Consider the following 22,044-nt stretch of genomic DNA (forward strand, 5'->3'; position numbering starts at 1 on the left):
TTAACATGCTTTTGAAACTTTGTCATATCGAGTGTGAAGTAGCTTCCATCAGGTGTCACTAGTGTGTTTTAGAGGAAATGAACCATTGTGGTTTGGATTTTAAAAAGAAATATTAGTGGGGTTGCTTGTGGTTTCAGTTTTTTACTTATTTTGAACTCAAGGATAGAGCTACCTCTCTAAATATCTGAAGATCAAATATCTGAGTTGATTCTATTTGATGATTGTCTTAAGCTACATCTGATTGCAAGAAACAGAAACCAACCCAAAGTAGCTCAGGTAAAAACAGTTTTACTGGAAATAAGATCCAGGGAGCCAGCTGGGTTGATGAGGGGAGCTGGATAGTTTTCTGGTCACTGTGTTTAATCCATGGAAGGAGCATAGCACAAAGTGCCTGGCCCGTGGTAAATAGCCACTAGATGTGATGGTCTCAGCATCTCCCTCCAGGGCCTATGGCTTCCTCTGTGTACCTGCGCCTTTGTCCTGTTTTTCCTTGTAAATTGGTCTTCTGATCACTCTGCTCTTCTATGTATTTTTAAGTGTCTTTTGGTTTCCAGAGTAATCTAGCTAAAGGTCTCACTTTCTCTCTCGGTCTGTACCTGCGCCCCCCCGCCCCGCCCCACATACACATACAGAAATTTCTGGGAAAAGAAATCCAGCCCAATCTGAATCAAGTATGTTCCAATGGGACACTTTCTTCTCGACATGAACACAAGGAAGGAAGAGACAGTCTCTGTGGCCCGCTAACCACAGGGCCTTCAAGAAGCAGAGTGCCATACTCATAGAGCTCAGTGAAAAAGATGGCATGGTCCTCTCCCTCAAGGAGCTATCTAGTTTGGGAAATAAGATTAACATACGTAAAGCAATGACAATCAGTATTAAATGACATAAAACCAAGTGCTAAATGTGCAGTTTAGATACCGTACCCTTAAAGATAGTGGAATAGTTGGCTGAAAACTTTGTACAAGAGGAACTAACTCACCTCTCTGTTGTTACCGCCTTCTGTTGTCTAATATTAACCTTTTACTGTGTTCAGAGGAGACTATAATGAGGAAATGCTTCCCATTCTTGTCCTTTTCTACCTGTATCAGTTAGGGTAAAGGCTAAGCCATTGTCCCAAAGAGACCCCAAAGTACAGTGCCTTAAATAAGATAGAAACTTATTTTTCTTTCACCTAATTGGCTAGTTCACACTGTCTGAGTAGCTTTGCTTCACAAAGTCATTGAAGGGCCCAAGGTCCTTCTACTGTGTCCCACTGTCCTCTAAAGGATTGTCTTGGTTGTGTAGTCAAAGCTAGGTTTCTGCCATGACAGTGTTTCAAGGCAAGTGCCTTATCTTCAAGCTAGAGATGACACAGAAATTGCATGCACACTTTTGCTCATATTTAATTAAGCCAAATTTAATTACTTAGCCATACTCAGCTACAAGGGAAGCTGGGAAATGTAATCACTAGCTGAGCAACCACGTGCCCAATTTAAGCTTAGTGTGATGGGTGGGGTTTCTGTACCTAAAAGGAAGCAGGGAAAGCACAGAAACTGAGAGATTGTTACTAGTCTCTCCTGTGCCCTCCTAGTCTTTCCCCACCTCTTTAAATCCTTCAGGACTCATCCCAGATTTTATCTTCTCTATGTAGATTCCCTCCTGGCTCTCCCAGAACTCCCTTAGGACCTATCAGCCTTCATTGTTCCACTTCTATTGTTATTTAGCCATGCCATGAGTTTATATATTATTTCCACAATAAAATGGTAAGTTTACGAAGGGCTGCTCTAACCAACTGTATACTTTCATGGGTCTAGCACAGCAGTGAATACATAGTAAGTGTCCAATAAATATTTATTGGATTGAGAAGGCAGTTCAAGGTTTTCTATTGGTAAATGGGCAAATTCCAGATATGAGAAGCAACCTGTGAGAAAGCAGGAAGAGCAGACTGAGCATGGCTCACCTGCCTGTTTAATTAAATAGAAGGTCTGTGAGAATATCCAGAATTTATCTGAAAAGAGATAGAGGAGGAAAGTAAAGAAGGAGGACTTCAAAGAGCAGAGAACACAATTTATTATAGGGCTACAAAAAACTTAATACTGATACAGGAATAGAAACACGGTTCAGTGGAACAGGAAGACTAGAAAGCCCAGATACAGATTTCAATGCACAAAAGAATTTAGTAATAATAAAAGTATGATCAGTATAGAAGGGATGGATTATTCAATAAACGATTAATTAACCATTCAATAAATGATTAACCATTCGAGGGAAAAATAAATGAACAGTTATATCTTTACCTTATGCCACATAATAAAATAAATTGCAGATAGATTATAAAATTTTAATTTCAAACAGGAAACCCTTAAAGATTCACGAAAAGGTGTACTTATCTGACTTCGCATAGGAACTGGTTCATGGATTTGCTTAGTAAAATCTAAAACATTTGCTGACAAAGTGGAAGCATTATAAATAACATTAAAAGGGAAATCACAAAACAGGTAAAAATATTTGCAACATACAACAAAAGAATAGTATTCTTCATTTGTAAAAAGTGCCTACAAAATAATAGGAAAAAACAATAGAATAGTATGTCCAATAGAATAATGGACAGAGATAGTCTGCAAATAGGTAATAAACAGGGAAAACTGTTCATACACACCAGCTATCAAGGAAATACAAACTGTAACCACAACAAGATAATTATTTACTTAATAAAATAGGCTAAGCTTTTAAACAGTCATCATGCCAGTGCTGTGATTGGGTAAGGCAATGGGCAAACATGGCTGGCTGAGTACACATGGGCAGCATCTTCCTGCAGAGTGGTTTGGCCACAGTTGTCAGAAGCTTTGTACACCTAGGGATTTATCCTGAGGAAATAGCCATGAAATAACATGAATTTGTATGGCTCGTGCATCCCATTGTACACCTAGGCATTTATCCTGAGGAAGGAGCCATGAGTATTTAGAAATATTGACCTGGAACATCACAGTCTAGAGAAGAGAAAAATTGGTGATAATGAAAATTTCTAAAAATGAGACATTACGTAAGTAAGTTATGAAATACTCTAAATCAAGTACTTAGGGAAAAATAAAACAACAACTTAAGGCTTATCTCTAGTATTTAGAAGTATGAATGACTTACTTTCTGCTTTGGACTTTTCTGAAATTTTCAAATTGTCCTCAGTGAATTTGTATTATGTTTATAATCCAGTACAATGTTATATAAAGTTTTAAAAGATTGAAAAGAAAAGCAGTTATTTGAAAGCAAGCTATGGTTTAGTGAGCAATAAAATTGGTTAGGAAGGATGGAGTCAAATTTTAAGGGACCTTGAAAGTCAGGCAGATTATAGGAAATGTGAAGTCATTTACAGTCCCCACATGCACACCTTATTCCATGTTACTCAGTATATAATACAAGGAAGGGTAGCATTGTAAACAAATGGAATCCCATGGCACTATTACTTAGCTCAGTAATAAAAGCTGTTTTGACCAGGAGTCTGGATATGCAGCTCCTTTTTATTTAAGAGAGAGCATGTGCCTGTTTACAAACTATGAGCAGTTACTAGAATAAATATCAAAGTGTACAGTTACACAAACTAGTTTTTTATTTTTCAGCAAGCCTTCAGATTTGAACTTTAGTTTTTATATGTTAGCTATTCCACTTCTCATGGCTATTTTATGTGTCTATAAGATAGAGATGTTTGATTGGATGTGTTGTGATTTCAACATTCCGTGGCATTCACATTTCCTATAATCTGCCTGACTTTCAAGGTCCCTTAAAATTTGACTCCATCCTTCCTAACCAATTTTATTGCTCACTAAACCATAGCTTGCTTTCAAATAACTGCTTTTCTTTTCAATCTTTTAAAACTTTATATAACATTGTACTGGATTATAAACATAATACAAATTCACTGAGGACAATTTGAAAATTTCAGAAAAGTCCAAAGCAGAAAGTAAGTCATTCATACTTCTAAATACTAGAGATAAGCCTTAAGTTGTTGTTTTATTTTTCCCTAAGTACTTGATTTAGAGTATTTCATAACTTACTTACGTAATGTCTCATTTTTAGAAATTTTCATTATCACCAATTTTTCTCTTCTCTAGACTGTGATGTGTCTGTCCTTGTGGCTGTACTGTCCCCGAGTTCCTGGAGATGAGAGCCAGTTCAGACACACTGAGTGAATGAGGCACATGAACACTGCTGGGCTCATCCTTAAATCTGTGTCACTGTTCTCTGCTTTTAGCGCCACCCAAGACTGTCAAACCCCCTGAGGATCAACTGAAGTCGGAGAACCTCGAGGTGTCCAGTTCCTTCAACTACAGTGTGCTGCAGCATCTCGGCCAGTTTCCACCCCTTATGCCCAACAAGCAGATCGCGGAGTCGGCCAATAGCAGTAGCCCCCAGAGCTCTGCGGGGGGCAAGCCCGCCATGTCTTATGCCAGCGCTCTGCGGGCCCCTCCAAAGCCCAGGCCCCCTCCTGAGCAAGCCAAGAAGAGTAGCGACCCTCTGTCTCTCTTCCAGGAACTGAGCCTGGGGAGCTCATCTGGCAGCAATGGCTTTTACTCATATTTTAAATAATCACTTTTTTTTTCCGTCAAGGGAGAATGTTTTAATTTCTGTTTGTATCAGTAGAATTAAGGTAGTTGGACTTCATCTATAGATGCACAGTTCCCTTTGTTTTAATATTAAATATGTTCTCACTTAATTGCTTTGCTGCTAGACTTGCAACTAATTTTTTTAAAGTATATTCCATTATTTTGCATTTTTGATGTGTCAAAACTTTGACAGCTTTTATGTAGAATAAAAAAATTTTTAAATTTGTGTATTGTTACATGTTTGCATCAAGCTAGCAGCCAAGAGGTTAATTGTGCAACTATAAAAAAAAAAAGAAAAAAAAAGTTTGTCTAAAATGTATTTAAAAAGAAAAAAAAATTGTAAGTAGCATTTACATTTATTCAATAATATTACCATATGCTGGGTTTCTGTACCAGAAATGGCCAGTTGATGTACAAATGTATGTTATTTTTGCTTAAATTCATTTAAATTTTTTTTAAAATAAAGGGGCAGCATCTTCTAAATAAGTTTTATCAGCTTTTTTTTTTTTGTGACATGATGATGCATTCTAAAACTTTTATAGTTTTAGACTATGTATGATGTGTTGTTGTAATCTCCATCCACCATAGGATAGAGTTAAAGGCATTCTTTGCAGGCATATTTTGTATGCCACTGTTTTTTGAAATGTGAAAAAAACGTTGGCATACTTAGTTATTTTTTGGACAAGCTACACTTCAAGCTTGTTTTTAATGTTAATTTGATAGTGTGTGTTTTTTTTTTTTTTTAAACAAATCAAGAAGCTGAAAAATTTTTAGGATCGTTGGTGCTTAGTAGACTTGATAACTATTTTAAAAATGCGTGAATTTAGTAAAATTCTTTTTTTCTCACTATGCATGTGTAAATGTTTGTAACCTGGCTTCCCTCTTCTCCAGTGGTATAAAGAATTGTGCCGCTTTAAGGTTTGGGTTTTTTTCCCTCCAGTAAAAATTTTGGTACCTTATTTGATGTTTACATTAAAACGTGACATTATACATGGCAATTCAAATATTTTGCTAGCTGTCTTGTTTGAGGAACACCATTAAAGAAGAAATATAATGTTTGTCAAAAATGTATCAAAATTCATCAGAATCTGGGGCAGAAAACTACCCTTGTTTTTCATGTCTTTCAATTCTTCTAAAATACCCCTTATTGAACTTGTACACAATATAAAATTTAAATAGCCATCTTAAATATTCTACCATCTAAAAATTGCTTTGAATGAATTTTGGTAAAATCCAAAGGAAAATGTTTACCCTCCTGAAACTTAGGTCTTGTCACACGTTTAAAGCAATATATGTCCTTATTTTCCTGACCTTGTAATACTACTTTTATATTTCAGAGGTATCTTGAAACTACAATATAAACTTTTTAAAAAAAATAAGATGAGGCTGGGGAACTTTTTGAATGAACCCAATCTTCCTGATGATCCATTCAAAAACAGGTTTTTGGAAGACCACTTTTGATAGGCCATCCTATAATCAAAGTACATTTTTAAAACCAGGTTGAAAAATGGCAAAGGTAAAGAAAAATTACTGACATTTCTTCTATGATTGGAGTTTAGTTTATGTTGGCCAGCTGCAACCCCTTTTAATCCTCAGACAGTTTGGGATAAAAGAGTGCCTTTGGTTAATGGTTAGCAAGCTCCAGGACAAGCGCCGTGTGCTTCTTTTATTCAGCTCTACCTTTCTGCTAAGAGTGCGGTTCATTGGTGTGTGGCTTTGCGTTACAGGCTGCGGGTCTCTGTGTAAGGTGGCAGACATAGACTTGTAAACTGCAGACGTGTTAATGGTTAGTATAAATCACAGTTGGAAAACTGAGCCAGCAAGTTACAGCACCACGCTTTCTCTGTGTGATGTCAGATCACCACATTTAGCAATGTCAAATTTTACTCAACATACTTTAGTAAGAAGAAAAGAAGAAAAAGTTTTGCCACGTAGCTATGTGCTTTTAAGTCTGTGACAAAACTCAAGACATAGTCCGAATGAAAATTAGATCTTTCTGATGTGAGGATGTTATGGAAAATAATTTTCCCATCAGTGATTATCCACTCCCCAGCCCCCATACACAGGACTACAACTCAAGCTAGATAAATGTTCAAAAGCAATCTGATAATATGAAGACAGAATTGTCAGGTCAGGGCTTTCAGTTGACCCCTTGTCATGAGGTTATTGCCTAATTTTCTGTTTTCTATACTTGAATCTTTAAAAAATATCAGTTTTTAAATTATTTATATTTATATTTAGTTAAGGGTCATGGGGTCATGTATGCACCCCATCAGCTTATATAAATATGTTGATGATGGAAGCTTTGGATAAGGAAGTTATTAAGTTGTCATGACATCCTTGTTCTAAGCAGTTATTTCTAAAAACTAAAAATAATAGCCACTTATTGGCCCACCGCTCTGCTGTGAGTATATGAGTGTTCCTCATTCCTTATTTCCATAGCCAGTCAAGGATTCTAATGCTGCTTCCATCTGATACTCTTCTTAGATTCTGCATCAAATGCTTATTTTGACTTATAACAAGCTTACTCTTCCTCAGCATTACATAATGCCATCTTTCCAACCATGCTTTAAAGAACCTGCTCTTTATGCATAGTATCTTACAACATTTTGAACAAGTCTTGTGTAAGAATCATTGCAAGTTTCCATCAAAATGAGACGTGTCTTCTGAGTACAGCTGATGTTCTTTGGATATTACTTGAGTAGTAGTAGCAAGTACCCATAAATCAGATTTATGAAACATAACTTATATGCTAGGTTCAACCCTTATATATGCATATATATGTATAGTATATGTATATATGTATATAAATTTTTTTCCAGAAAACTTGATGATAGCTCTCAGATAATACCAAGTATTACCAGCTTCCATTTCTTCAGAACAGATTTTTTTCTAAGTGAGGTTAATTGTTCACATAATGTCTTTTTACATCTTTGTCCTTTGTATCACCCTGAAGTTTTCTTTTTCTTGCCAGAATATTTGTTTCACTTTTTAATTTCAGTGCTACTTGAGATTTTCTTTTTTGTAACCTTAAAGACGGTATTTTGGATTATAGAGTTTGTAAAGTGAGCCTTCATGCTGAAAAAATTCTTTTCATGATCTAAAAATGGTATTTTGTTATGATTTGAAGAACCTCATTCCGTCTAACATGGATATTTTCTTGTGTGTTTTTAAAGGGGGTTTTGGTTGTCATTTGGGCATATGCTTTGCCAAATTGTTATAGCAGAACTTTGTTTTTGATTAATCAGTAGTTAATTATTGACCATTTAAACTAACATGACCTTAATTTTCCTTTCCTCACACAGATATGCTTTCTATCCAGGTCATTTTTTACACATGAAATAACAAACTGCTTTGTGTAGGTTTTTTTTTTTTTAATCATCAGATTTTAGAATAAGTTTAGGTTCGATGTAAACATCAACTGGTCTTTTCAGAGAACTGCAGAATAAGTAAAATAAGCAGAATTCCCACTGAATAAGCATTACCTAATTAAACATAGCAACTTCTAAGACCAACTTATGAAAATACTCTCCTTTTTTATGGAGGCATTGGAGCTGCTGAGAAAGCTAATGAATTTCCCAACTTTGGGATAATTAATATATAGTATTGTGTTGCTCTAGTGTAGTTGATTTTATGTGTTTAATATTTTTCATGTCAAGAGCAAAGCTGCAGACATAAAAGATGTTTCTCTAGCCCCCTTAGCTAGAGCGAGCCACCTTTGTTAAGAGTCAGGGTGTGAAGAACAATTTCAAGATAAATTTTAGTATTTCAACCATTGTTATTAAGAAAATTAGACTTACTGAAATACTCATTTAAAAACAGACACCTTCTATAGCATTATTTTATAGTGGAGTTGTTTTTAAAAAGGGAATCCCAGAATCTATAAAAATACAAGGTTAAAACTTTAAATGTATTGAAAGATACAAATTGGTGCTTTCAAATGTCATGTAGGCTAGCTATCGTTTTTTGTTGTTTTTTTTTTCCCTCCAGCTCCTCAATGGTAGTAATTTGCCTTTTATGATTTATCAGACATTATTTCTTGCTCACCATCCCTTTAACATATGAAATCCTTAATTTCTACTGCCGCACTATATGTCTTCCTGAATCTCAAGGTATAAATGTCTTAATGGATCTGATTTGTCTCCACTCTGCCATCTGATCCACATTCAAACCGTCTAGAAATTAGAAAGAATAGGTAATGTTCTATCTATGATTTCTTGTTCAAAATATCCCGTAGTGGTGCCAGTCACTTACAAAGACACCATCTCCATCTTGAAGGAGTAACTGACATGTTAGTCTTGAAAGTGCTCGTTATGATGTGCTCCTCACATTTCCCATCTGCTTGAGGATGGACATTTATTAGCTGAGACTTTAAAGCTGCTAAATTCACACTTTCTACTTTCATACCTTTTTGATTAGTAATGTCAAGACCGTTGTTGCAAGGAGTGAATCTTACTAAACACATTTTGTTATTACTTTAAACTAGAATATGAGATTCAAGAGATTTAAAAACAATTTTAAGGTAATGTTTAAAATTCTTGAACCAATTGAAAATGTCTACTTTGGAGTGAAGTTTAAAGTCACCAGTTTCTAAAAATTTTTTGGAGGGAGGTACCTACCTAACAGAAGAATCTAGACTTAGAAACGTGAACTGTGGTTAAATCCTAAACCCAGTTCCGTAGTGGTTGTCTAAAGCGTCTAAAACTGGAGTGTTAAGAAAACCCAGAGACATTCATATAGTTTCAGTGATCAGAGTATTAGACCAGACTTTATTTGCAATTTGTTCAACAGAGAGCTTTTATTTTGATACAGATATTAAGCATAAAGCATAGTAAGTTTTATATAATTCTATGAGTTCATTAAATAATATGAAATTTTCATTATGTTCGTGGGGAGTCTTTTTAACTGTTTCTACCTCATACACGAGGTCTCTTCTGTACTTTACTTTGCATACTAGCATGTGATTGCCTGCCTTAGAACTATGTAGAGGAGGGGAAATCAATATTACCTTTTAAGAAATTTTTGGTTTTATGAAGTGTTTTCATTAATACTTTTTTAATGTTTGAGAAGTAAAGGGGAAAGGGTGGCAAATTACATAGGTTGCAACACAGAGTAGAAGTCATATAGTACTATTTACAAATCTGTCCTGTTTTAAGATTTTAGAATTGTGAACAGGATGGAGCAATGGTTCTCAAACTTGAGCCAGTATCAGAATTGCCTCGAGGTCTTGCTAAAATTCAGATAGCTGGACCCACCCCCAGCATTTCTCATTTTGGTCTGGAGCCTGATGATTTGTATTTCCAACAAGTTTCCAGGCAATGCTGATGCTGCCAGTCCAGGAACCACACTGAAAATCACTGGTCTGATTCTCACAGTTTGAAAGACTCAGAGACCTTCAGAGTCTGAACGTCTTTTCAACCATGCATTTATTTACTCAGTGTAAAAAAAGTGATCTCTGGAGACATTTTTATAAATTCTGGTGCCATGACTGGAACATTTGTGGAGAAAGGTCTCCATGGAGCGACAGGCCCTTTGGATTGGCCACCACCCCTCCTCACTCTCACCCCTGCTGGGGTCTGCACTGCTCTTCCGCAGTAGGGTGAAGGAGCTCTTTGGTTTTAGGGTGAGTTTGCTTTTGTGTACGCTGCTGCATGGGCATTGGTCTGGAAGCTGTGCATTTGTTTGGTGTGCTTAGGGTCAATCTTGATCCACATGCATGGAAGTGAGAATCCTGGAAAGAAGCCATCAGAATGCCATGAGAGTGCACCTAGCATGTATGGAGGCACTAAGTGCAGGAGTCCCTGTCCTAAGATGGCAATGGCATGGAGCATCGAAAACCACGGATAATCCTTAAATAATAAAATAATAGTTTTTTTGGGGGGCAGGGGGACAGAGTCTCGCTCTGTTGCCCAGGCTGGAGTACAGTGGCATGATCTCGGCTCACTGCAACCTCTGCCTCCCGGGTTCAAGTGATTCTCCTGCCTCAGCCTCCCAAGTAGTTGGGACTACAGGCGTGCACCACCACGCCCAGCTAATTTTTGTATTTTTTAGTAGAGACGAGGTTTCACCGTGTTGGCCAGGATGGTCTCCATCTCTTGACCTCATGATCTGCCCGCCTCGGGCTCCCAAAGTGTTGGGATTACAGGCATGAGCCACTGTGCCTGGCAAATGTTTTAGTTTTTATGGTTTTTTTTTTTTTTCTTGGCGGAGGGAGGGTGGTGAGGGCAAAGGATTTGTTTTTCAAATTATGTGTTTCTCAGGTTAACAGTTATTTTAGATTCTCTGCCATGCCAGCAGGTGTTAGAGAGAGCCTGAAGTGTTATATACGGCAGAAAATAAATGTCTCTGATTACTTTGCTACCTTTAAAAACATCTATATGTGTTTGCAAAACAGCCTAGGGGGATCTACCACCTACACAGCATGAATTATTCATAAGTCATAGGTGCACATGTATGAGCAAGTTATTTTTGAGAAAGAAACTGCCTATAATATAATAAACCTGTCAGGTCTTTGGGTATTGTTTAATTTGTGTGTTGTTGCTGTTTTATCTGGACTGCATCTTGGGGGGGTACTGGGCTCTGCTTCTGGTTTTTAGTTTGCCTTTGAATTTACTGAGATACTAGAAAGACACAAAAACCTATTTTTAAGGTAATAGAATACAGAATGACTTAGGTGTAAAAGTACACATGAAGACCATCGTAGAATATACAGCTTTGGAGTTTTCTTAAGACACAGTCCTTCCTACTGAAAAGGCTCGCTAACCTTTGGAGAGGATTGTTTATATTTTCAGCCCAGGTTCCTTTATGCAGTCCCAACTTAGAGGGGAGCTTCAGTTTATTTACACTTTGCTTTGCACGATAACTTGTATGCGAAGACCTCTTTATATCTTTCAGTAGGTCAGAGGGCTCTTTGTCCTGGTTGAAGTCCCAAAGTGTCAGTGCAGCCGAGAATGTTTCCCAGCCTCCCCCTTTACAGAGGAAGGGTCCTGGATTTTCATAAATCCAGACCATGCCTGCTTCCTATAAATCCATGTATATGACATTGTACTGTATCTGATTTCTGTGCCAGTCATCTGACCTGATTCTTTAAACCCCATAAAGGTACTGGCTATATGTAGTAGTTGTATCCTAGGTAAATATGGTGATTAAAATACTTCTCTTCTAAATTATAAAGATAATGAGTTTTGCATTTTATTAAAGGGTCCTGTTATTAGTGACACAGGATTTTTTTTTTAATGCTTCATATAGTTCTTATCTAAACTTGTTCAGCTAACTTCATAGATCAGTTACTTAGCAAATTCATACTGGGTCTTATTTTGGGAAGTCTTCCTGAGGGAAGCTGTACAAAACTGAGGTGGTCAGATTCATCTCTTCAAAGTACCAGTTATACAGCCATCTAAATAAGCATAATTTATGGCAAAATTATAACAATTTTTTTTCTTTGCAGTAAACGATACCTCATCTAAGAGGCTCTAATACCTAAAGAGTTTATCCTTAAAAGTAAAAGTGACTTTGTACCATAAAATAATCCCAAAGCCACTCTCTAGGGTTTTTATTTTCTTCTTTCTTTGTCTTTATCTTTTCTAACTTAGTTTTGGAATTACGTTAGCTACTTTGGTTCCATAGAACAAGTTTTCAACTTGGGGTCTACAGTTCCTACAGTGTGCTCATTGTCTCAGTGAAGTTCTTTCGTTTTCAAAGATTCATGGTAACAAAATGTATTTTACTGCTACAACTAAAATGTATTTATAATAAAATGCCTTTTTAATAATTTGGAGATGTGTTTATTATGTGTGAACTATAATTCTCTGCTTCCTTCTGCCCTTAAGGTCAAAGGTCCGACTGAAGTTAAGCCCAGCCCTTTGATTTTATTCCTAATAGTAAATGGTAAAACGAATGTAACTGAGAACTCAGTGTGAATTTGTAAAGTTGTAACTCTACTTTCCAGAAATTCGTGACTTAGCTTAAATCCCCAAACTTCAGCAGTAATGCTTTTAAGACTTAAAAGTGTTACCTGAAAGTTTAAAGATCTCCAGTGGTCAGTGAGAAAATAAGCCCTTTTCAAATAGTCATTCAACAAATATCTTATGAATTTAAGAAAATTATCCTGAATCACTCCTAACAAGTCACTTAGTTGTTAATGCGGCCCAGAATTTGGGAACTCATAAACCTAGTTTGTAGCAATATATTATGTAGGTATAATCATGCACTTCACAGTAATGCGTGACAAGCATTAATTCAACAATCCAAAAAAAAAAAAATGCTGGTTGTGCAGAAAATTGCCCTGAGTCAAGGTCTTGTTTTTCTTGGGGAAATAATTCTTTGCATCTGCCATGATGTGATTTTGAGAAGCATTAGCAGGTCACAGAAGGCTTTGTGTGCCCTGGCTGTTTTATTTTTAACATCCTATTAATGTGGCACCATAAATCTAGCTTGAATATACTGTGCTTCAAGTTTGTAAATGTAAGTAGATGGGACGGTCAGCCTTTCCTAAGGACAATATACCGTTTGTACTCATTGTGGTGAATCCATTTTAAGCTAGGTATCTCGCTTTGAGTTGATTTGATATGACATTAATCTAATCTGGACTTTAGAAATAAAAGCTTCTTTCCATATAAATCAAATGGATTTGGGGGACTCCTCGAGCTGTTCCTTGCTCTAGATGAAATAACCCCAAGGCTCCACTGTCAGTGGGAAAATGCAGATGTGACTGCCGCAGGTGTTAGCCCTATGCCATATTGATGCCCTTTGAAGCATTTTTCTGAGAATGGTATTAGTATGAAGGTTAGTGTGAAAATGTAATTGATAAAACAATCACTTCCTTTCATCAAAACTGCAAGATGGGAAATTTGATGCGGAGTGCAGGTCAAGTATGAAGAGCGAAAGCTGGTTAGCAGAAGCAGTGCTGGCATCCCAGCTGTTTTTAAACTGGAGCATCCAGATACTCCTGTGGTTAGCTCTGAACAGCCAAAGAGCACTTAGTCTGAAATTGACTCTGCTGCTCGAGTTACATAGTATTGTCCTAACAAATCAATTCCCTAATGGGTGGAAATCCTCTTAAGATTTGAAGAGCCCTGTGTTGATTGCATTCCCTCACTTTTAGTTCATGCTACCAACTGCAGCCAGTTCCCTTTCTGAAATAGATCAGACTGTACCACTCTTGCTGAAAAGCCTTCAGGTGGCTCTCCATCACATCCTACATTTCTTAGCTGGATTTCGAGGCACCCAAGGCATGTTCCTGAGCATTGCACATACCAGGTTATAGCAGATCAGTCACCATCACTTCCTGAACAAGCCCTTGATCTTCTGGCCTCTCAATTTTGTTTGGAGCATGCCCATCAGCTCTCAGACTCCCACTCCCCAGGGATACTGATTAGTCGAGACTCAATTTCACTTCCCACACTACCCAGTTGGAATTAGCCCCTTTGTCTCTGTGCTTGCAATTAAGCTTTACATCTCCCTTATCAGCATTTTTGTGTTATAGTTGGGAGTCTATGAGCTTTTGGGAAGCAGAGATGATGTCCTCAGACCTCTAAACCACCAGCACCAGCTCTGTGCCTGTTATATGGCAGGCTTTTGATGAACGCTTGCTGAACTGGATTTGGGGGTTTGATCGAGAGAAGAGCTTAAAGATGCTCTCCCCTCCCCGTTGACATTCTTTGCCTGACATTCTTTGCCCACACAGTGTGGCCTTATGACAACACTTGGCAGGAGAGTGATGGCTTGGGATGAAGGAGGAGTAAGCTATCTTGTCCGGTGATGCCTCTGCCCATTCCACATAGTTCTCCGAGCAGTGACAAAGCGTTAGCATTCATGAGTATTTTCTGTCTTGCCTGGTATCACTGTTAGAACCCTTCACCTGACAGCTTCACCGTGGTTATGTCAGTTTTGATGGATGCTGCCTACTTTAGCACATTCTGGTCTGTAGGCATATACCTGCCATGCAGTGTTCTGGGAATGTGATGAAATTCCCCCTTTGTCTGAAGCCCTGGTTGATTTGAAATCCACAGAGGAAGGTAATTAAATTGAATAGAAGCTGCAGCTTGCAAAACCTATGGTATTATCCCACTCTTAGCTCATTAAAACTGCTGCTCTGCAAATTGATTTGAACCTTTGTTTCAGGAAATTGGGCTGCAATTCCCTGAGAACAAAGTGGTGCTGGCGAGGTGATCTGGAGGAGCCAGTGAAGGACTCTGAAGGTAGCATGGCCAGCTGGACACTCGGCTCACGTGCTATGCTACCCTGCACACGGAGCCATGGGAGGATGGAGTTTTGATATTGTTTGCTCCCAGATTGATCAGAAACACTGATGACAAGCCATTTTGGATGTAGGAGGGGAGTGCCTGAAAGTTTTGGAGACCTTGCAAAGGAAACTCGGAAATGTTCCAATTAGTCTTCTGAGTTTTGTTTCCTTTATAGGCAAAAGATACATGGGAGCCTAAAGAGAAGGTCCGGAAGTCACAAGAGTAGGTGGCCTTGTCTTCGTGCTTGGTCCCCAAACCCACCTGCTAGTTAAATCTTCCATCTGTTTGGAATTCAGGGATGTGCGTGATTTTCCAAAGCTAAACAGACGTGGGTGCTCTAGGCTCCTTTTCTTAGACAAAGTTTTGCAGATTCAATCCTCTTAGCTTTAGAACCAGGTTTAAAGCAAGTTGTATAACCTGGGACAAAATTAACAGAAAATGATTGGGAGATGGGTGAGGGAATAGGCTTCATCTTGATGAATCAAGTCTCAGGGTGGCTGTCGAGGACCACAGGTAATTCCTGCTGGGCTGGCTCAGCTAACAGAGTGGAAGATCAACTTATTTGGAAAAAAAAAATTGTGATCTAGTGTAATAATACTTCTAGAAATCTCTCTTTTTTTTTTTTTTTTGGAGATGGATTCTCACTCTGTTGCCCAGGCTGGAGTGCTGTGGCACGATCTCGGCTCATTGCATCCTCTGCCTCCCGGGTTCAAGCAATTCTCCTGCCTCAGCCTCCCGAGTAGGTGGGACTACAGGTGCACACTGCCACGCCCCACTAATTTTTTGTATTTTAGTAGAGACGGGGTTTCACCGTGTTGCCCAGGCTGGTCTCGAACTCCTGAGCTCAGGCAATCCGCCCGCCTCGGCCTCCCAAAGTGCTAGGATTATAGACGTGAGCCACCGCACCCTGCCTGAAATCTCTCTGTTCTTAAAGGCTGTCAGCTGATGTGTTCTAGCTCGTAAAATCATCTCATCTCAGAGATGTGCAGCTGTGGGCTCTGCTGTAGCAAATACAGCTGGCTCAGTCACATTTATCTGACTTAAGCAAAGGGACAAGCCACTCTGGCTGCCAACACCTGAGGTCAGGGACCTGGATTGTGAATGAGCTCTTTTGTACTCTTTTCTTGCTTCTTGAGGTATTCTTATGGTGTGGATTCCACCATCTTTTTATTTTTTTTTATTTTTTTATTTTTATTTTGATACAGGGTCTCACTCTGTCACCCAGGCTAGAGTTTAGTGGTGCAATTATAGCTCACTGTAGCCTCCACTTCCCGGGCTCAAGCAATCCTCTCATCTCAGCCTCCTGAGTAGCTGGGACCAAAGGTGTGTACCACCATGCCTGGCTAATTTTTTTTTTTTTTTTTTTTGGTAGAGACGGAGTCCTGCTCTGTTACCCAGGCTAGTCTTCAACTCCTGGGATTAAGTGATCCTCTTGCCTCGGCTTCCCAAAGTGCTGGGATGACAGGCGTGAGCCATGCATCCAGCCCCGATTCTTTTTTGTAGTATCATTGCATGCGTCCCTCCTGCCCATTCCCTCTCTGACAGCACTTTAGTTCATGAGCTTATTCACTGCACTAGCATGTCCTGAGGCCACTGTGTGCTGCTGTGCAGAGGATTTGGCAAAAGGATTGTGGGGAGGGGGTGATTCTAGCTGGCAGGATGATTCTGCAGAAAATACAGGCCTTACTTTCAAAGAATTTGTAATCAGCAAAGCATGTGGCCCAATGAGCTGTACTACAATGAGGTAAGTGCTAGAAATATGAACAAAGTGTCAAAGAGGAGAGAAGCATGAATTTTGCCCTGAGGAGTTGGAGAACATCTCACCTCATAATGTCTGAGCTGGGCCCTGCAGAACAAGTAGGGTAGAGAGGGCCAGGCCACATGCCCCTTCTATGCTTCCAAGGAACCCTCCCGAGGCTGGGCGCGGTGGCTCACTCCTGTAATCCCAGCACTTTGGGAGGCCAAGGCAGGCGGATCACAAGGTCAAGAAATCGAGACTAGCCTGGCCAACATGGTGAAACCCTGTCTCTACTAAAAATACAAAAATTAGCCAGGCGCGGTGGCATGTGCCTGTAATCTCAGCTACTCGGGAGGCTGAGGCAGGAGAATTGCTTGAACCCTGGAGGTGGAGGTTGCAGTGAGCCGAGATCATGCCACTGCACTCCAGCCTGGTGATAGAGCGAGATTCCGTCTCCAAAAAAAAAAAAAAAAAAAAAAATGGAACACTCCCTGTCGACAAAAAGAGTCAAACTCTGTAAAATATTTGAAGAGATTTATTCTGAGACAAATCTGAGATTTGAGTGACCATGGCCCATGACACAGCCCTCAGGAGGTCCTGAGAGCAGGTACCCAATGTGGTCGGTGCGCAGCTTGATTTTATATATTTTACGGAGGCATGATACATCAATCAAATACATTTAAGAAATACATCAGTTTGATTCAGAAAGGCAGGGCAACTCAAAGTGGGGGCTTCCAGGCTATAGGTAAATTTAAATATTTTCTGGTTGACAATTGGTTGAGTTTATCTGAAGACCTGGGATTAATGGAAAGGAATGTTCGGGTTAAGATAAAGGATTGTGGGGACCAAGTTTCATTGTGCAGAGGAATCTCTTAGATAACAGACTTCAGAGAGAGAGAGAGAGCAGATTGTAAAATGTTTCTTTTTTTCTTTTTTTGAAACGGAGTCTTGCTCTGTCACCCAGGCTGGAGTGCAGTGGCATGATCTCGGCTCACTGCAATCTCTGCTTCCCAGGTTCAAGCAATTCTCGTGCCTCAGCCTCCTGAGTAGCTGGGATTACTGACGTGTGCCACCACACCTGGCTAATTTTTGTATTTTTAGTAGAGATGGGGTTTCACCGTGTTGGCCAGGCTGGTCTTAAACTCCTGATCTCAGGTGATCCACCCACTTTGGCCTCCCAAAGTGCTGGGATTACAGGCGTGAGCCACCGCAGCTGGTCTAAAATGTTTCTTATCAGACCTAAAAGGGTGCCTGGCTGTTAGTTGATTATCTCCTGGATCTGGAAAGAAAGGAAGGAAAACAAAGGGGGAAATGGATTCTCTATAGAATGTGGATTTTTCCCACAAGAGACTTTGCAGGGTAATTTCGAGGTATGGCAAGGAAATATATTTTGGGGTTAAATATTTTTTTCCCTGTCTCATAATGTTATGCCAGTCAGATTGAAAAGTAAGTCACAATATATAGGGTCAAATAAAACCCATCTGCTGAGGATTATGATTTGTAGGGCATGACTCCTTAGACCCCTTAGGTAGGAATTTGAGCAAGATAAAAAAATAGAGCTTAGTCCTCATCCCAAATCTCATAGGACTTTACTTTTTATTTTTATTTTTGAGACGGACTTTTGCTCTTGTTGCCCAGGCTGGAGTACAGTGGCACCATCTTGGCTCACTGCAACCTCTGCCTGCCGGGTTCAAGCGATTCTCCTGCCTCAGCCTCCCGAGTAGCTGACAGGCACCCGCCATCACGCCCGGCTAACTTTTTGTATTTTTAGTAGAGACGGGGTTTCAGCATGTTGGCCAGGCTGGTCTCGAACTCCTGACCTCAGGTGATCCACCCGCCTTGGCCTTCCAAAGTGCTGGGATTACAGGCCTGAGCCACCGCGTCTGACCAGCACTTTACTTTAAAATCATCTGCCATTGAACTCTGAGTTCCTAAAGGACAGGACGTAATTTATTCCTTGTTTTATTCTAGTTTAGCACAGTGCCTAGCTTGGCACGCAATGTTGATCATCAACGTGGTAGACAGAACAGTGGTCCTCCCCAAATGTCCCCATCTGAATCCTCAGAACCTTTGTGTGGATGTTCACTTCTAACCTGTGAGACCTGTTTCTTTATATGGACAAAGGGACTTGGCAGGTGTGCTTAAGTGAAGGATTTTTTTTTTTTTGAGACTGAGTCTTGCTCTGTCGCCCAGGCTGGAGTGCAGTGGCGCGATCTCGGCTCACTGCAAGCTCCGCCTCCTGGGTTCACGCCATTCTCCTGCCTCAGCCTCCAGAGTAGCTGGGACTACAGGCACCCGCCACCACGCCCGGCTAATTTTTTGTATTTTTAGTAGAGACGGGGTTTCACCGTGTTAGCCAGGATGGTCTCAATCTCCTGACCTCGTGATCCACCCGCCTCGGCCTTCCAAAGTGCTGGGATTACAGGTGTGAGCCACTGAGCCTGGCCTAAGTGAAGATTTGAGGTGAAGAGATTCTCCTGGATCTTCTGAGCAGGCCCAGTTTAATCACAGGGGCCCTTCTAAGAGGTAGGCAGGAGAATCAAAGTAAAGAGGCAGAGATGCCATGATGGAAGCAGAGATTGGAGTGACGCAGCCACAAACCAAAGAGCGCCATCTAACTCCAGAAACAGGAAAAGCAAGGAGATCAATTCTCACCTGAAGCTTCCAGAAGAAACTATCCCTGCGGACACCTTGATTTTTGCCTCATAAGACTCATTTCAGACTTCTGATCTCCAGAACTAGCAGAATAAGTTTGTGTTATTTTAAGCCACTACATTTCCGTTATTTGCTACAGCATCCATGGAAAGCGAATACACTCAGTAAGCATGTGTTTGTTTAAGTGAAGGAGGCCCCGTGTGGGAGGGACGTCAGCTGGCTTGGAATGTTTGAGAAACAGTGTTCTCCAGAGCAGTCAGTGCTCACCAGTGGCAGAGAGAGGGTCAGAGAGCCCTTAGGCAGTGACAGAAAGAACGAAAATGAGGAGATGGATTTGGGAGTCATTTCAGAAGCAGAATCTGCGAGGCTTGGCTCAGTGAGCACGATAGAAGTCCAAGAAATGACAGCAACTTCTGGCTTGGGGGCATAGGTACATAGGGTGCCCATCAAAGTGAGGGAACAAAAAAGGCAGAGTCGGTTTGGTTAAGAAAAGTCATGGGTTGGGGCCAGGTGCGGTGGCTCATGTCTATAATCCTAGCACTTTGGGAGGCGGAGGCGGGTGGATCACCTGAGGTCAGGAGTTCGAGACCAGCCTGGCCAACATGCTGAAACCCCATCTCTACTTAAAAAAAAAAAAAAAAATCAGGCATGGTGGCGGGTGCCTGTAATCCTAGCTACTTGGGAGGCTGAGGCAGGAGAATCACTTGAACCCAGGAGGCAGAGGTTGCAATGAGCCGAGACAGAGCCACTGCACTCCAGCCTGGGCAACAAGAGTGAAACTGCCCCCCCCCCCAAAAAAAGCCTTGGGTTGGGTTTGGACTTAGGCACGTGGGGTGGCCTGGAAACTCCGGACAACAAAGTTTCTGCAGAAAGCAAGGCAACACACCAGGTCTGACACCTGCATGAGAGATTGGCAGGGGCTCATGATGGTCACAGGGAACCGACGTCCTGGAGATGAATGGGATTTCCTAGAAATTGTGATGTGAGATGAGACCTGGCAGAAAACACCAAAGTTTAAAGGGCAGGTGGTAGAAGCACAAACATTGTACAACGGAAATATTCGGGGGAAAATTCGGACTGTTTTTTGAAGGAAGCAGAGGTCAAAAGTACAAGGCTGGGCACGGTGGCTCACGCCTATAATCCCAGCACTTTGGGAGGCCGAGGTGGGTGGATCACTTGAGGTCAGGAGTTCGAGACCAGCCTGGCTAACATAGTGAAACCCCGTCTCTACAAAAAATACAAAAACTAGCCAGGTGCGGTGGTGTGTGCCTGTAGTCACAGCTACTTGGGAGGCTGAGGCAGGAGAATTGCTTGAACCCAGGAGGCAGAGGTTGCGATGAGTCAAGATCGTGCCATTGCACTCCAGCCTGGGCGACAGAACAAGACTCTGTCTCAAATAATAATAATAATAATGTAGCAGTAAGGTAGAGCTAGCTATGTATGAAAGTCATATCTCCTAAATGATGAAAATTTCCAAAAAGTCCAGGCTTTCACATTTAGGCAAAAATTCTTGTCAGAAGCAAATTCAAAAGAACAGAAAGTATCACTGCTTGTAATGGCAATGACCTTAATTAACTTTCTCCGATGTGCAGGATCAATGCCTTGTGTGGGGATTAATTTATGGCCTCAGTGGTTGCAATTCAGTGAGACTGAGAAATGAAGGCTTGGGGAGGCCAGGGGCAGCTGCGTCCCAGCCTGAATATCAATCATTGGTTTAATAGATATGTTCCACATCATAGGTTTATTAATACCTTGTCTCCACTTCTAATCATTTCTGAAAGTGGGCATGGTATAAATTAGAAATGGATTTGTAGATAAAATATTTGGTCAAAATGGAAGAAGTCGCACTGGCAGGGGAAATATCGCGATAGGCTGTGATTAAAATCCATCTTTACCGGCACAGCCAGAAAAAAAAAATAGAGGTACACAGAGATCCTTGAAATTTTCAGTTTAAGGAGGGACTAAGCACCAAGCCACTGGAGCAGGTCCTACCGTGTGCTGGCCAGCGAGAGAGGGAGCCATCTCTTGGTTCTCCCAGGAACCTGGGCCGAGGCCAAGTGAGGATTGGTAGGGGCCCTCATCAGACAGGTGGGAAAACAGCAGCCTTGGTTCTAATTTAGGTTGGTGCAAACATAATTGCAGTTTTTGTCATTGCTTTTTTTTTTTTTTGAGATGGAGTCTTGCTCCATTACCCAGGCTGGATTGCAGTGGCAGGGTCTTGGCTCACTGCAACCTCCGCCTCACAGGTTCCAGCGAGTCTCCTGCCTCAGCCTCCGAAGTAGTTGGGATTACAGGTGCCCACCACCTCGCCTGGCTAACCGTTTTTTTTGTTTGTTTGTTTGTTTTGTTTTTGTATTTTTAGTAGAGACAGGATTTCACCATGTTGGCCAGGCTGGTCTTGAACTCCAGACCTCAAGTGACCCACCCGCCTCTGCCTCCCAAAGTGCTGGGATTACAGGCATGAGCCACCGCATCTGCCCAGTTTTTGCCATTCCTTTCAATGGCAAAAACTGCAATTACGTTTGCACCTACTTAATAGTTTTGATATTGTGTTAATTGTGGAGATTTTGCATTAATTTTAATTTTTTAAAAATGTCCCAGTCAGTATATCCAAAACAACCGAAAGCAGGGCCTGAAGCAGAGCGTGAACCCGTGTTGATAGCAGCAGTAAGTCACAAGAGCCAAGAGTTGGAAACAACCCAGCATCCATCAGTGGATGAGTGGATAAACAAAATATGGGAATACGTAGAGTGGGATATTGCTGAGCCTGAAAAAGGAAGGGAGTTCTGATACCTGGTACCATGCGAATGAACCTTAAAGGCATTAGCAG

At 40.6% G+C, this 22,044-nt stretch overlaps 1 protein-coding gene across 8 annotated transcripts in view; it reads left to right on the plus strand.

Annotated features, from left to right (window-relative positions):
• HELZ (helicase with zinc finger) overlaps positions 1-12,352 on the plus strand; it is a 177,959-nt gene extending 165,607 nt beyond the window's left edge. For all 8 annotated transcript variants that reach the window (XM_055243309.1, XM_063617485.1, XM_055243311.2 and 5 more), the window contains one exon: positions 4,226-12,352. In XM_055243309.1, coding sequence (XP_055099284.1) covers positions 4,226-4,560 — 335 coding nt within the window. In that variant the 3' untranslated portion in view covers positions 4,561-12,352. The remainder of the gene's footprint in view (positions 1-4,225) is intronic.
• Positions 12,353-22,044: the final 9,692 nt, after the last annotated feature.

This window comes from Symphalangus syndactylus, chromosome 14 (genome assembly GCF_028878055.3).
Source record: "Symphalangus syndactylus isolate Jambi chromosome 14, NHGRI_mSymSyn1-v2.1_pri, whole genome shotgun sequence".
In the NCBI taxonomy this organism is placed as follows: domain Eukaryota; kingdom Metazoa; phylum Chordata; class Mammalia; order Primates; family Hylobatidae; genus Symphalangus; species Symphalangus syndactylus.